Source organism: Thunnus maccoyii, chromosome 22 (assembly GCF_910596095.1).
Source record: "Thunnus maccoyii chromosome 22, fThuMac1.1, whole genome shotgun sequence".
NCBI lineage: Eukaryota > Metazoa > Chordata > Actinopteri > Scombriformes > Scombridae > Thunnus > Thunnus maccoyii.
The window spans coordinates 12,133,253-12,148,844 of record NC_056554.1 but is presented as its reverse complement, the minus strand read 5'-3'; the positions used below and the strand labels follow the sequence as shown (position 1 = coordinate 12,148,844).

Sequence of the window (15,592 nt, the reverse complement as noted above, 5' to 3'; positions counted from 1 at the left end):
GAAAACAAACAAATAAATAAATATAATTTAAAAAAATAAAAAAAAGAAATTCCGTTACATTTAATCCTGCTATACCTTATTTAGAAAAAAATAACCGGAATATGCTGTTACCACTTTGCTCGACTTGACGGTGTGCTAATTATTTTTTTTCCTAGGATGGTGAAGTTAAGACCCACCCTCCTCTGCCTCTGATTGGCTAGTATTCGTTGCCTTCGTTGGTTGGATTGGTTAGGTTTGGGCATGAGGAGTGCGATTGGTTACGGTTAGGGTAAAAATATCAAGGTAAGCCAATCAAAGGCAGAGTAGGGCAGGTCATTACTTCGCCATCCTAGGAATAATATTTCGCTGACGCTGGTCACGTCTAGAGCTGTCTTTGGTCTCATAGTCCAATTTTGTAAGTTTTTGTGTGGCGTACTGTCGTATATGGACTTCACCGTCGGCTGGAAACAACTCAACTTAACATTATGTGTGGTATTAGTTAGGTTGACGTCTATATAAGAAAGCGCAATGTTAGTTTAAGCTGCTGTCGTTAGCTGATACTCTTGCTAGCTTTCCATAGCCTCTCGGAAGACTTGTAACGTCAAGTCTAGCTAGTTCATTGACCCAGCTAGATGGCAACTTAACAACAAAACTCTACATCTCCAGCGTCTACGAGACCGTCATATTTTTGCTGGGTTGCTGTTTTTAGCAAAAAAAAATGCCTCAACTTGTTGACTCTGACGATACCACTCCATTGCTCAGGGATGATGCAAGCAGGTGAGTGCAGAGTTCATAGCCGTTGACTTGACAAATTAGCCAGGTGAGGTAAACATTCAACAGGGAGATTTACAAGTACAATGCTTACCAAACAGGTTTGGGAGAGGCTGCACCAGCCCTGCACTGTATCTGAACCATTCATTATGCAAACTGTTTGGGTTCACATTTGTTTACTGTCTTTTTCTCAGTCTGTCATGTTTATCAGCCCACATCAATAACCTATAACACCTTCTCTTCCCTGTGTGCAGTGATGACTCTCAGGATGAAGATTACAAGAGTCGGTGGAGGTCTATCCGAGTCATGTACTTCACCATGTTCCTCAGCAGTGTGGGTGAGGATGCCTATTTGTTACAGTGAATTTAGACTTCATTAGAGTCTCAAGATGTTAACAAGACACACACTAAAACCCAGCAGATATGAGACTTATGCGCACTTTTAATGCACACTTTTTATTGCCTGTGTTCAACCTCATAAGCCCAGCAACTGATACAGTAGTAGCTTTTCTAAGCATTTTTTTCCAGTAAACATTGTCAATGTGTACATGGTGTACAGTATCAGTCACCAATCATCTATGGTTTATTTGCCCCTTTAGGTTTCACTATTGTCATCACATCACTGTGGCCCTATTTGCAAAAGGTATGTACAACTTACCATTTTCTTGGTTTAGAGATGTTGGCTGTTTCTGCAGTTGTCATTAATACAAATAGTTACAAGTGTAACAAGTGTTTTTGGCATTCAAAGGAAGTGAAAGAAGCATCAAAGAAGAAGGACCTGGGTTTGGATTTGCAGAAGTGTTGCCCTAGACTCTGAATAGTAGTGCACAGCATACTCTGGTTATCTGTCAAATGTCAAATGAAACTGCATGTAGCAATAATTGGGCTCTAAACCTTCTTCAACTGTCTCATATGTTTGTGTTGTAGCCTTTTTATCATAATGTCATATGAAGTTAACTGCCGGGTCTTCTGGATCTTCTTTCAAACCTTGCTTTCTTTTGGGACTGTCTGTCTTGTAGATTGATGATAGCGCCAATGCCAGCTTCCTGGGCTGGGTAGTGGCAGCCTACAGCCTCGGTCAGATGGTGGCATCACCCATTTTTGGTCTGTGGTCCAATTATCGGCCACGCAGGGAGCCACTGGTGTGCTCCATTTTCATCAACCTGTCGGCTAACATCTACTACGCCTATGCATACTTGCCCAAGACCAATAATAAGTTCCACATGCTCATGTCCAGAGCCTTCGTGGGCTTCGGAGCAGGTACTGTGTGCTCGCCTTATTTGCTCTTCAGTTGTTCATGTGGCTTGTTGTAACATATGATGTTGTGGTTAGTGACACACATCTCCTAAGATTAAATCTGTTCTTGTCATGGCAGGTAATGTTGCTGTGGTGCGGTCGTATGTAGCTGGAGCTACATCACTGAAGGAGAGGACCAATGCCATGGCAAATATGAGTGCCTGTCAAGCCCTGGGTTTCATCCTAGGACCAGGTAAAGATGACTGTATTGTTCCCATTATGTAAAGCTTACTGAGCTCCCAGTCAAAGAAAAAAGGTCAATGTGCAGTAAAGAGAGCAATGCTGCAAGTGTCTTTAATTGCTGACATTTGCACATCTTTGTATATGGTCAGCTCTGCAGGCAGGCCTGTCATTCGTCGGTGAGCATGGTGTCACAGTGAAGATCATCGACCTGCAGCTCAACATGTACACTGCCCCGGCTTTACTGGCTGCATTCTTTGGCCTCATCAACATCCTGTTGGTTCTCTTGGTGCTGAGGTGAGGCTTTCCCTTCATATTTTTATTTTTCATTTTGTAGAATTTTGAATTCCAGTACATCAAATCCAGATCGCCTGACTGTGTATTTCAAAAAGCCAATAATAGAGTGGACCATGGTCAAAATGATCTTTTTAATGTCAACACTGATATAACTTAGGAGATCTTAATTGGCTAAGCTGTCTGTCTTGATTTTCACTAACAGAGAGCACCGTGTTGACGACCATGGAAGACAAATTCGAGCCATCAACTACACATCCGAAGGTATTTACAGCCCTACTTGATATTTCTGTTTTTTTTTTATCCCACACCCAATCCTGGTATAGTCTTTTCCAACATGAATGACAAATGAAGCAGAGCTTAAAATAACATTTTTTTTAGCATAATTTTTATTTAGTTTATCAAAACAGGTAGTGAAAAAATTGTACAAACAAACTAGGAGTCAACTCTAGAGACCCATATTGGTTATCTACTGAGGAAACCAAAAAATGGTTTAGGCTCAGAAATGGACAGTGGACAGTGTCTGCACTGTAGTACTAATGCCTTTAGAGACGTATGGAATTAAGATATTAAAGTAAATTTGCAGTATTTGCAGTGCTTGTTGCAGGATATTGGTTAAGTGTTTCTCAGTTGAAGCCTTTGTTCTCCTCTTACCTCTCTTGCAGACAGTGCTGACATTAATGAAGAAACTGAAGAAACCATCGACCAAGTAGCGGTTGTGACTTCCAACGTCCTCTTCTTCATCATCATGTTCATCTTTGCCGTCTTTGAGACGTATGTATTTAATTACTGTATTGATGCAGGCAGGTTAGAATACATTTTTATCATTACTTTACATCTTTGTATGTTTGTCATTTTTCAGGATTGCCACTCCTTTGTCCATGGACATGTTCGCCTGGACGAGGAGGGAAGCTGTGTTGTACAATGGCATCATCATTTGCTGCATTGGATTTGAATCCATCCTGGTGTTTCTGGTTGTAAAAGTGGCCTCTCAAAGGTACCTACATGCACATTTGGGTTACATATAAAACGTATTTCAACTTCTGTATTTGGTTCATCAGGAGGAATGGTTTCTTCCCACTAGGGTCGGGGATCGTCCTGTGTTGCTTGTAGGCTTGGCCATCATATTCTGTGGCTTCTTTATTCTTCTTCCCTGGGGAAACCATTACCCCAAAATCCAGTGGGCAGGTATGGATTGTTTCAATTGCACAGACTGGTCCATTATCCTGTGTTGATGTGATACAGATTGAATGTCAGTGTGGTTCTTTCAGCTCTTTTTGATTGAAACAAGTGTGTTGCAGCATCTAGAATACTATTAAATGCACTCTTTTCTTTTTAAAACGCAGACCTCAAAAACAACACGTTGGTCAGTCAAATAGCCTCCAACAGCTCTTTGGAGCCAACAGGCTGTCCCTCTGAACAGACATGGTGTCAGTATACCCCCGCCATCAACCTGGCCCAGTACATCACCTCTGACATCCTCATCGGGGTGGGATACCCAGCCTGCAACGTGATGTCCTACACACTGTATTCCAAAATCCTCGGACCCAAGCCTCAGGTAAGAAGACTGAAAAGCCTTCCTCATGAGGGAAGATCTTATTTAAACATAACAAAATTAAATAAATGCCAGTGTTTTGGAGCGCTGAATATGTTGTTTCTCTGCAGGGCGTGTACATGGGATGGCTGACAGCCTCGGGCAGCGGGGCGCGGACACTAGGCCCAGTGTTTGTTTCACAGGTGTATACCCTCGTAGGACCTCGTTGGGCCTTCAGCCTCATCTGTGGTATGGTGGTAGGGGCCATCATCCTCCTCAGCTCCGTTTACCACAGATTCATCGCCTTTTCTGTACGTCATGGAAGGACTGTAGAGTGAAAAGTGAAGACACCCTCCCGCTGAAGGGACTGATGCCAGCTCTCCCAGTTTCTATTTTCAAAAGACTTTTAGCCAACATCTGGCTACAGTGAAGACTTTTTGTTCCTGTTACTTAAGAATGTGGTAACTGAAAAACAATGCCTTGGACAGTTTGTGACTCAGGGTTGACCTTTAAACTCTCAAGCGAATGATGAGGCCAGGTTATTTCCAATGACTTGACCAAATATGGCTGCTTCGCGAGTTAAAAGGGAGCTACTGCTTGCACTGAAGCTACACTTAGACTCACTTAACGTGAAAGAAGCCATGTGATGCATATCCATTGCCTTGTATGAGGTGGATTAATAATATCAAGACCAGATTGAAGTTTTTCATCAAAGAGTTACTAAACTGTTGTTACTGAAATATTGTAACTTTTAGCACGTTTTATTTAATTTCATCGTTGGTTTTAAAGATAAATTACATACACAGACTACTTTGGAAATCCTAACTTTGGAATTCACAAGCACATGGACTCTGGGAGCAACCATGACAATTAATGCTACTTGAAAATATACGCTATCAAATTGTTTGATATTTTTTTTTACAGACAGAAAATATCATGACCACTGAATAATGTTTGATTAATTAAATATGGCATTCCCTATACTGTATTGAACACCTTTGAAGTTACTATTTTACTGTTTAAATTGAGCTCATGAGAATTTTCGGTTTTAATGTACATTGATTGTCATTCAAGAAACTCTGGAGAGATGAGCCAACTTTATAGGGGCTATAAAGGAAACATTTGCACATTCAACTATTTTCCTCTCGGCTGTACTTTGTTTAAAACTACAGGTTTTTGTTTACCTGAAATATTTCAATAAGTGATGTGTGAATGTGTCTGTGTGCTACTGATTAACTGAGTGATGCATTAAAGAATTAACACGATCTTAGTTTCTCAGTGTCACTGTTCTCAGTTTAAATTTATTCAGGATTATTAATAAAGCAGTAGATGATAATGCTTTTCCATCACTTATATGTAGGGTACAAGGTAATATATTAGATTAAAAAAAATAATTTATCCTCAGAGGGGAAAGTAGGCTATAGGCTATAGTAGGCTGTAGAGAAAAGAATATAAAGAAATATAGATATATAGGTATGAGTATACATAAGAAATAGATCCATAAAAACACTGGATGGAGTGAACATAAAAGTGTACATCTGTACACACATTGCAAATACATTTTCTTTATGTTATGTGTTCTATGTTATTAATACAGTAGCACTTTGAGTTTCACAATGAATCAAAAGTGTGGTACAAATTTAATGTATTATTATTATTATTATCGTTGTTGTTGTTGTTATCATTATTATTATTACTGGTGGTAATAGTAGTAGTAGTATGTGTCCAGTAGGGGGCAGTAAGAGAGCTTTGGCACAGGAGCGCGCATGCGTGCAATAAATCCCAAGTTACGTCCGGGTTCACGCGAGGTAGCGCGATTTATTGAGAGCGCGCAGGCAACACGCACGCAACAGCACTTAGAAGATGGTAACTTTAGCGTTTAGTTTGTAATTAACTCGAATTTAAGAGTGTATGAAGCGGTGGAGAGGCACGTATTACTAAACATGGAGTTATTTAGAGACGACACAGGTAAGAAAGTGCCTCTTTTTTTGCCTCTTATAAGAAGTTCGTGGCGAGTTTAGCAAACAAGCTAGCGTCGCTCGTAACTTTGTAGTTGGAAATATTGCTAAAAATCGTCCCGTCAAGTTTTATTTGACGTTTGTTTGTTTTCTTCTTTTTTCAGAGTATACAGATATCCAAATGGTTGTAAGTATACCTTTTAAAATTATCCTCTTTCGTGTGTGTGTGTGCGCGGAAAAATTGAGACGTGGGAAGCGCCCACGTTTGCTCTTGGCGTTAATGTAAATTTAGCTGACATGATATGATATGCCCTCAAAGTAGCAGCAGCCTTACAAACTTGTAAGTTTGTAAAGGATTCATAAGATTAAACTTTGATCACTGTGTTTGCTGAGTAATGCCCGTTTGAAGACACTTTAAACGGGGCACGTAGTCACTTCCTGCGTATGTTCTTTGTTGGCGTTGCTACTTTTCCTATAAAACACTGATTCACTTTACATTTTTACCACGCAAGAGGCCAGTTACCTTCATAACGCCACAAAATGACTGACACTCGCATGAGTTTGAAAGTACTGATGTATATATTGGACGTAGCGCGATGATAAAAAGTCAGTTGCTCCCTGTGTTCAAGATACTGTTGGTATTTTTTGTGAAATGAGAAAAGTTCCATCATTGGACATTTCTGATAACCGCATGTAAAGATTTGAAACACACCCTCCACTATCAGGAATAAAGTTAATACATATAGGTAGCCTATATTGAATTTTCAATACAGGCAAATAGTTTTGTTTACATCCAGCGTTTAACATTTCCAAAGCCCAGTTTTCTAGGTTGAGTCCTGCATTGTTTACATTGGCTGTTGCCATCTTTACTTGGGATATTGCGACCTTTTTTGCAGCTGCAAACCTTTGTTATCTGTACAGTTTGCTTGTGGCTTGCGTGTTTGTCTCCAATCACTCCTGGAAGATCGCCAGATACAAGCGACATACTGCAGGAACTTGCTTATTAAAACATTAGTCAACAGTGCCAAGTAAAATCGAAACTCAAGACCATAAAATCTTGCACGTCATTACACATCTCTGTAAAGTTCAAATCGTGTAACCTGGAAAATAAACTCGATACCGCTGTAACTTATTTCCTTGTGCTGTAATACAAAAAAAAAAGCACGACTTTGTTTACATGATCAGTTGGTTCACTTCCTGTCATCTTGTAGCTTTGTTTTTCCACATTACAGTTGCTGGCATAGTTAATGACTCCTCTACTGCAAGCTACTTCTCTTTGTTGTTCTTCTTAAATATGGAAAATTTCCCCAAATTAGGTGCAACCTCCACAGTTGTTGACTTCATGTGTGTTTACTGTTGTGCCAGTGCAAGGAAAGAAACTTGACTCCTGTTGTTGACTTTATGAGTCAGACTGTCTTCTTGGGTAAAGGAAAGTGAAACTCAAATGCAGTGCTTCAATAAACTGGCTGCAACTCGAAGTTGCGGTCAGTACTGGAACTGACACACAGCTTTAGACAGCTGTTGGGAATACGCCAACCTTTTTTTTTTTTTGTTGAGAGTATAGTGGGGCCTAAATAAGGAGAGTACAAGTTTCAAGGCTGAAGCTGCTGAGCTAATCTGAGGGTTGTACACAGCTATGTGGACTTGACATCCATTTATCTCTCTCTCCTCTCTAGCAGAGGGTTGTGGATATGTTTGAGAGACGTCCTCGTATGCAAAGGATAGTAAGATTTGGCCTTCTTGGTAAGAAAATATCACACTACGCACGTCTGTTTTCAGTGTTTTTACTTGAGCAGTTGCATTCAAGTTAAATGTAAAACTTTAGACATTTATGCAGGAATTCAGTTCATGAAATGTGTTGCGTCAAAACTAAACTTTCTTTTTCCCGACAGGTATGGAATATGATGAAGATGATCTAGATGTTACAGGTGATGATGATGATGATGATGACGATTATGAACTTGAGAATTGGGTACGTCATCATCATCATCGTCGCCAAAACAATTTCCGATACCCGGTGCTCACTGACAAGAACGATAGAGGATTAGGTGGGAACCATACAAGACTCGGCTCTGCTTTTCAGCCTCCACTGCATTTCTACACTCCAACCTATGAGCGTCATCATCACCCGCCCTCCCACCTTGTAAAAGTTCAGGCAAAAGAGAGTGTAAGTTCACCTCTTTTACTCCTATCATGTCGAGTCAAGTGACTTCATTAGTGATTCTGCACAGTTTAAATGATTGAAATCCTTGTAATGTTAGTTTTGCGACTAATGTCCTTTTTTTTTTTAGGATACTGAAAGAAAAGCCAGATTATTACAAGAGGCGAAAAAAAGCAAAGAAAAGACTGAGAAGAAGCGGCTTAAGAAACAGGTAAAAAATCTCTTGTATTCCTGAGAGATGTGTCCAGAAGTGGGCTTCACGGTGACTGGGTGAAGTTAAATTTCATTGTGTGTATCGTTGTGCAACAGAAACAGAAGGAAAGAAGACGTCTCGAGAGATTGGAGAAGGAAAAACAGAATCCTGTGAAAAATGTAGAGGTAATGATCATTTGTGTACAACATTTTTTTTTTTTTGAAAGTTTGGCAAGTGAGTCTACAACTAAAATTCATCAAGCTTCATACTCGTGTTTTGACATATTTGTTTTTCTGTTTTGTTGTGTTTTTTTTTTTTTACAGGGAACAGATGATCCACAACAATCTAAAGCAGACGAGAGTAAACCAGTTAATGCTAAATCTAAAGACGGCATCAATACCAGTGTTCAAGAGTCGGCTTCAGCTAAAGATACAGAGAGCAGTGATAGTAGTGAAGACGAATCCAGTGAGAAAGATAGCGACAAGGAGGACTCAGGAGACTCTGAGGTAACAACTGCTTATATTATTAAGTTTCTGCTCCCATCAGTTAAACATTAAGCAAAAGGTTTATGTTAAAAATAACTGCATTGATCTGTCATTTGACCCAGTAATGAGTTGGATAATGGTATCGTCGTGATGCACTTGTCTATTTAAAATGGAAAAGATTTTAAATCAAACCATAATTTCCATAATCATAGCATGATATTACAAAAATAAAGCAAAACTTCATTCAAATCTTTGTCCAAGCTTATTTTGTGAATATTCTTCTAAAGGATGTGCATAAAATAATAAAAACCCCAAATTAGATTTTACTATTTTTTATTGAACTTGGCTGACATATTGAATCTAATCACTTTTGACATTGTTACTTACAAAGGTTAGGCGACTAAGTGCGTCTCATCTAATTGTCTCTCCTAAATTATCTTTTTTTTTTTTTTTTTAAGGAACTGGATTTGACAAGTACTTTTGTGAGTAAAGCTGCTCTTATAGCCAGACGTAAATTGGAACAGAAGTCCCGGCCTGAGAGGAGGGAGAAAAAGAAGATCCAAGTTAAAGAAGAAACTAAAAAAGTTCCTGAAAAACCAAATAAAGACCAGGATGTTGACAAGAAGGTGAGGCCTTGCATTTTCCTACTAAAAAAGTGGATATTGATTACTGTTTTAATAACCAAGTTTGACCATAATACAGTAACAGTTATTTGTGCTTTTAACATAAGGTTGTTCATCTAATTTTTCTCTTTATTTTCTCAGCAGGACTCTGCCACACCTAGCACCCCTACGTTTGAAGATAATGTAAAAATGAGTACAGAGCTCGGAGGTTAGTTGTTTTCCATCTCATGAACATTATTTCTGTCAGTTGGCTTGATCATTTTCACTAAAGTTCCTCCTTTTTTTCCTGCAGTTATTGGAAATCAGTTTGCAAGTGCAGGAGATTATAATATGGCTGTGATGTATTTCACGGATGCAATTAGGTACAACCCTACAGAGTTTAAGTAAGTCCTTTTACTTCTAAGCAAATTTTCTGATTGTGTTTACACCATCTGCTTGATTTTTATGCAACACTTTTTAACTGTCTTTTCTGTCGCAGGTTGTTTGGCAATCGTTCCTTCTGTTTTGAAAAGATGCAAGAATATGAGAAGGCTCTGACTGATGCAGAGCTGTCTCTCAGCATGGTTCCAGGCTGGGTTAAAGGCCTGTATAGGAAGGGCAGAGCGCTGGCTGGTCTAAAGGTAAATGATCTCCCATGAAAAATGCACCACCCGTATGTGCCTTTTTTGTTTTCATTTACTCAATGATCATATGCAAGTTCTTTTTTGTAGTAAAAATTATGCCCATGAGCTTCTGTTATGTGTTGACCTTTCTCCTGTACTTTGAACTACGACCCATAAATAACAGTGTGTATCAAAGTGTGAATTTTGTGTGCTGTGACGCCCTTAAATATGACCTGCCGTTCACCAGTTTTACATTAAAAAAAAGTCTAACTTTCCTGAGTCAAAGACTTTTTCATTAGTGTTTATATTGTTTTTTTTCCCCCTCAGCAGTTCAGGTTGGAATGACTTTGTCACGTCACTTTGGCCTTGTTGCAACAGCACTGAATGAATTCCAAGTGTCATTGAGTTGCCCGCGCTCCTGTTATTTACTCAGACTTGTTTTGACTAGCTGTTGCCGTAAACATTTATAAACAGGGCTGATTAGTCCAGCAGGATGGCAGCCAGTGAACCTGAACTTTGATTTAGCCCTGAATTTGCGTGTCGGGAAAGCTTATCTTTTTTTCTCTCTCTCTCTCTTCCTGCAGAGGTATGAAGAGGCTTGTCAGGCCTTCAGGGAGGTTCTCAAGCTGGACAGTGCCTACACAGAAGCTGCCCAGGAACTGATGAGAGTACAGATAATACAACTAATGGTGTGTATCAATAACATGTCATTGTGTGTAATCCCAGTAGTTACTTTTATTAAAACACATCACATAAGAAAAAGTGATGTATGAAAATCAAACACCAACATGGCGAGCTGATGGTGATCATTCATTGAAGGTCTTTCTTGAACCAGAAGTCTCATGTTTTGTTTCAGGAGTATGGTTTCAGTCGGGAGCAGAGCTCAAATGCTTTAATTATTCACGGAACAGTAAATAAAGCGCTGGAGGTGCTGTCCAAATTAAACCAACAACCAGGTGAGTATCTCATCTGATTTTACTATCAGATTATATTCAAATGCTGCTGAAGCCTGTCTGTGTAGAGTACGTTTCCTAAACTCATGTCATAGCTTCAATTGAGACATCACACTGTCAGTGATAAGCCTAAATGTCATTGGTTACTTACAGGTTGTGTTTGTCTGTTTTAATCGTCTAATTTAAACTGTCTTTGTGTTTAGGAGCCGTTCAAAATGGCACTCATCCACTGGTCCAACTAGCGAATGTCACCGGAACCTCTCCAGTCCTTTCAGCCAACACAAACCCCGCTCCTGCTCATCATCATCATCCTCCTCCTCGTCCTCAGTCCCAGGAGGCACCAAAAACACCACTGAAGAATAAACCTTTAGGCCCAGTCCAAAATATGTCGAATGTCCCAAGTGAGCCAAAGCCAGTTACCAATCAGGCCACGAAGACCAACAGTGAAGACAAACGACCACCACCGTGAGTATAGATCCGGTTACATGACCCCGTTTGAAAGGTCAATAGTTTATTTAAAAATAACTTTAAAAAATGCTTTACACAACATTTTGGCAATTCTAACAAACTGCTATATGTACATGCTAACGTACACTTCATACTAATAGCTGAAGAGTGTGATCCTTTGGAGTTGTGTTTTGATGGTGACAAAAATGTTGTTTGTTGAAAAGACAAACATTTCAAAGCCTTAAATTATTTTAAAATAACTATAAATTATTCTGAGGTTACATTTGGTCATATGTTCATGAAAAAGCTGCTTAGATCTGCTCCGTGCACACACTCCACTCCTGCTAACCATACCCTCAAAAATCACCAGTCTCTGTGGCTAGCTCGATTATCCGTGCACAGTGAAATCAGTGTAATTTGGCGAAGCTAGTCACGGGTTATTTACCATTTAAGTGACAGTTATTTGCTTTTTCAATGAACGTGATGACTTTGTGATGCATCAATAGTCTGTTATGTAGAAATCAGTGCAGATCCAGCTCTCTGTGACACTGATGTGGCACTTAATAATGCTTTTGGTTAATTGGATGATACTCAATCAGTTCTCATATTGGACAAGCTTAATGAAGTGCTCCACTTACAGTTTACTTATGGTTATTGGTTTCCTTTCTGGAAAATTGGTATTGCTGCACCTTTTTAATTAAACAGTAAATTCAAAGAGAGCAGAAAATCATTAGATGCTTTGATGCAGTTCAAACTGGCTTATGAATGATGGCGTGCTGATGTTCAAGATGGTTTCCTCTCAAAATTACATCAGAATCTCAACATAGATTTTGTTGCACATCAACACTTTTTTATTCAAGAGAAATCTTCAAATATCCCTGATGTTTTTCTTTCAACAGAGAACTGTTTCCAGTTTGGGTGGGAAACTTGTTTTACCCCGTGACTGAGTCGTTGATAACCAACGTGTTTAACAAGTAAGACAACAGTAGTTCAGTGAGAAATGGACAACAACAAATTATTTAAAATCAACTCGTGTGATGAAATCGTCCTTCTCCGCAGGGTTGGAGCCGTCTATAGTACGAAGCTTCTGACCTCCAAACGATGTGCCTTCGTAAACTTTACAAAACAAGAGTGTTGTGATGAAGCAATCAGACGTTTTAATGTAAGTGGACTTAATGTTTACAATGTGACCAACAGACTGCTTTTGCTCACTTCAGTTGCACTTCTTGTAAACTGCTCGTTATCATCTGATAGGACGTCCTGTGTGGTTGTTCACTCTTAAAAACCGGATCTTTATAAATTTGCTTCCCACAGTCTTTACAACAGCCTGCTTTAAGTTTAATCTAAATCTTTAGATGAGATAATAATTAATGATAAAGCTAGTTAGAGTCAGAGCTGACTTCATTTTCTTTAAATCTTATATATTGTAGTTATGTTCTGACATCTAGCGACTTTTCGAGCAGGCTTTAGCTACTTTCCACTGAAAATAGTTGGTAACACTGTCTGTGATCTTTGTTCATTTCTTCAGGGCTTTGAGCTGATGGGCACCAAGATAGCTGTGAGATACCCAGATAGGATTCCTCAAGGCATGGGCATTTCAAAATCTGCCCTCAAAGCTGAAGACCTGCAAGATGAGAATTTGCGGTGAGTGATTTGTACCCAACCTTTATTTTAAAGGAACTGTTTAACATTTTGGGAAATATGCTTAGACGCTTTCTTATCAAATTAGGTAACGTGTGTAATAAGTATGGAGCAGTAGGCGATTAGCTTACCTTAACAGAAAGACTGGAGCAGCTAGTGCTGGGCCGTCGACTCAGCACGTCTGTGCAGCGTCTCCACTGGTTGTCTGGAAACCTCACTGTGATGACAAGACTCAGGAAGTCACTGCACCCTGCTGTTTGTTTAGAAATGGTTGCGGCGCAGAATGTCTTGAAAATCAACACAGAGATTCTGGTTAATTAATTTGGGAGTTTTAGAGTTGTTGGTGTATTTCTGAGCGTTAGACAGAGCCAGACCAACAGTTGCCTCCTGACTCCAACTCACCACACACACACAAAACTGGAAATCTTCTCATCTAACTCTCAATAAGAAAGCAAATTAGCACATTTCCCAAGATGTTGAAGCATTCCTTTAAATCATCATGGGTTAGTTTGCATCAGATAATCAAAGTAGTAAGTGTAACCCATGCTACTTCAAGTATTGTGTGCGTATCTAAAGTCTGATATATCTTATTCCTCTGTGCTGTAGACCTCCGTTGTTGAGACACACTGTTGCACTGGGTGACATGTTCATTGCTCTGAAGGCCATGGCTACCGTAGTTTGTTCACAGATGGCTCCAAAGACTAATAATGATAAGATAGTAACTGTCAGGAGAGAGGTTACTTGTACAGCAGATGTCATTGACCGTGAGTGGGAATGTGGTTCTGTTTACAAAGCTTCACTAGCTACACATCACAACCTCTTGACTTTGTACTACACTGTAAATTTCTTAGAGCTTCAGCACAAAGTCAAGAGGTTGTGATATGTAGCTGGTGAAGCTGTGTAAACAGAATTGCATTCCCGCACATGTTCAATGACGTCTGCTGTACAAGTAACCTCTCTCCTGACGGTTACTATCTTATCATTAATCATCTTTGGAGCCATTTCTGAACAAGCTACGGTAGCCATGGCCTTCAGGGCGAATGAACATGTCACCCAGTGCAACAGTGTGGCTCACTGATGTGTTTTTAATAGTTTTTGGACAACAACAGAGGAATAAGATATCAGGCTTTGGACACACACACACAGACACACAATACATATAAGTAGGATGAGTTCATTGTTGGTTTGGTTCTGCACATGAGATTTGTCGACGACAAGAAAAATATAGAAAATCGTCAGCTTTATCCTTTTATAAGTGATAAGTTCAACATTTTCAAGTCCATCTTAAAACAACAGTCAGTCACCCACATGAACGTTGGTTTTCCTTGATGTAATCATTCCTCCTGTTCATACTGACCTTTTAGAAGATCCCTTTATAATGTGTCCTCATTGTAAGTGATGAGGGACAAAATCCACAGTCCTTATTTTCTGCAAAAATGCATTTAAAAGTTTATCTGATGCTAATATGAAGCCTCAGTCATCCAGATTAGTCAAATAAAGTGGATATCTTCCAACACTTCCTCTTTGTGCAGATAAACCTTTAAATGCATTTTGTTCCTGATCACTTACATTGAAAGGACATCAGGAAGAGATCCTGACTGTCGAAAAATTGTGAACCTGTTCTTTTAAAGATTAACAACTAACTCTTTAAAGTAGTTTGTAGTTACGCTGTTTTTCCATATTAATATAAAATATTGGCATCTTACATTGAACACTGTCTAATTCTGTGATTACAGGCAGAAAGAGTACGATGACGGGAGGAATGCAGGTGGAAGCCGGAGACCTATTCGCCCTTACAGACACGCCCCCGACCACAGAGGCCCCCAGAAGTACTGAAAGGAAACCAGATGCCTTTAAGCTGCTGGTCTGACTGTCCTTATTAATAAAAGCAGATCACTTAAATGGCTTTGCATCCTCTTGAAGTAATATCAGTTTTTTTTTTGTTGTTGTTTTTTAAATGGACCACAGAAACCAATGCTTATTTGGCAGCGAATTTTAAGCAGGAATGTAAGTATTAGTCACTGAAAAGTGATTTAAAGAAGTCTTTTATCTGTTTCTGACCAAAAGCAAACAAATGTGGTTTAAATATTTCGTGATTATTTTTCAAGTATTATTGATGGCCAATATTACAGGTTGTTGTTTTAACAATTATGTGTATGCCAATATGCAAACATTTTTTTGTTTACAGTTGATATGCACACTTGGGTGCAAGAGTCCTTATATCCTTTTATAAAATTCACATTATTGTTACGTACTTAATTACTGTCTAATGGCTCATTCAGCTGTTTTGTCTCAAACAATATAATACAGTACTATCAAACATTAATACTGAGGTGATATATCCTGTTATTATATGGAGATGGCCTCGTTTATAATGGAGTTTATGTTCTGAAATCAAGAATTAAAGACTCTTTCATATTCTGAGTGGCTGTCTCAATGTATGCACAACTGCATTAAACCACCCTGGGTGTCCAGG

The 15,592-nt window shown here is 39.2% G+C and overlaps 2 protein-coding genes across 4 annotated transcripts; both read left to right on the top strand.

Moving 5' to 3' along the window:
* Positions 1 to 293: 293 nt before the first annotated feature.
* On the top strand, positions 294 to 5,318 carry mfsd8 (major facilitator superfamily domain containing 8). The gene is made up of 12 exons (XM_042400511.1): positions 294 to 756; positions 1,005 to 1,087; positions 1,349 to 1,392; positions 1,769 to 2,009; positions 2,125 to 2,238; positions 2,378 to 2,522; positions 2,725 to 2,783; positions 3,185 to 3,293; positions 3,382 to 3,516; positions 3,604 to 3,707; positions 3,866 to 4,077; positions 4,185 to 5,318. The coding sequence occupies exons 1-12, from the start codon at positions 698 to 700 to the stop codon at positions 4,389 to 4,391; spliced, it is 1,512 nt and encodes a 503-aa protein (XP_042256445.1). The 5' UTR covers positions 294 to 697; the 3' UTR covers positions 4,392 to 5,318.
* A 531-nt stretch (positions 5,319 to 5,849) lies between these two features.
* LOC121888915 (tetratricopeptide repeat protein 31-like) lies at positions 5,850 to 15,540 on the top strand. 3 transcript variants are annotated; one of them, XM_042400508.1, is made up of 18 exons: positions 5,850 to 6,021; positions 6,176 to 6,198; positions 7,691 to 7,754; positions 7,904 to 8,178; positions 8,303 to 8,383; positions 8,482 to 8,550; positions 8,689 to 8,871; positions 9,309 to 9,476; positions 9,615 to 9,681; positions 9,766 to 9,856; positions 9,952 to 10,093; positions 10,660 to 10,764; positions 10,932 to 11,031; positions 11,232 to 11,493; positions 12,375 to 12,449; positions 12,535 to 12,637; positions 13,004 to 13,119; positions 14,853 to 15,540. In XM_042400508.1, exons 1-18 carry the CDS (start codon positions 5,997 to 5,999, stop codon positions 14,950 to 14,952), a joined length of 2,049 nt encoding a protein of 682 aa, XP_042256442.1. In that variant the 5' UTR covers positions 5,850 to 5,996; the 3' UTR covers positions 14,953 to 15,540. The 3 variants fall into 3 exon arrangements, with proteins under 3 accessions (XP_042256442.1, XP_042256441.1, XP_042256440.1); XM_042400507.1 differs by having other exon boundaries at positions 7,688 to 7,754; positions 9,618 to 9,681; XM_042400506.1 differs by having other exon boundaries at positions 7,688 to 7,754.
* Positions 15,541 to 15,592: the final 52 nt, after the last annotated feature.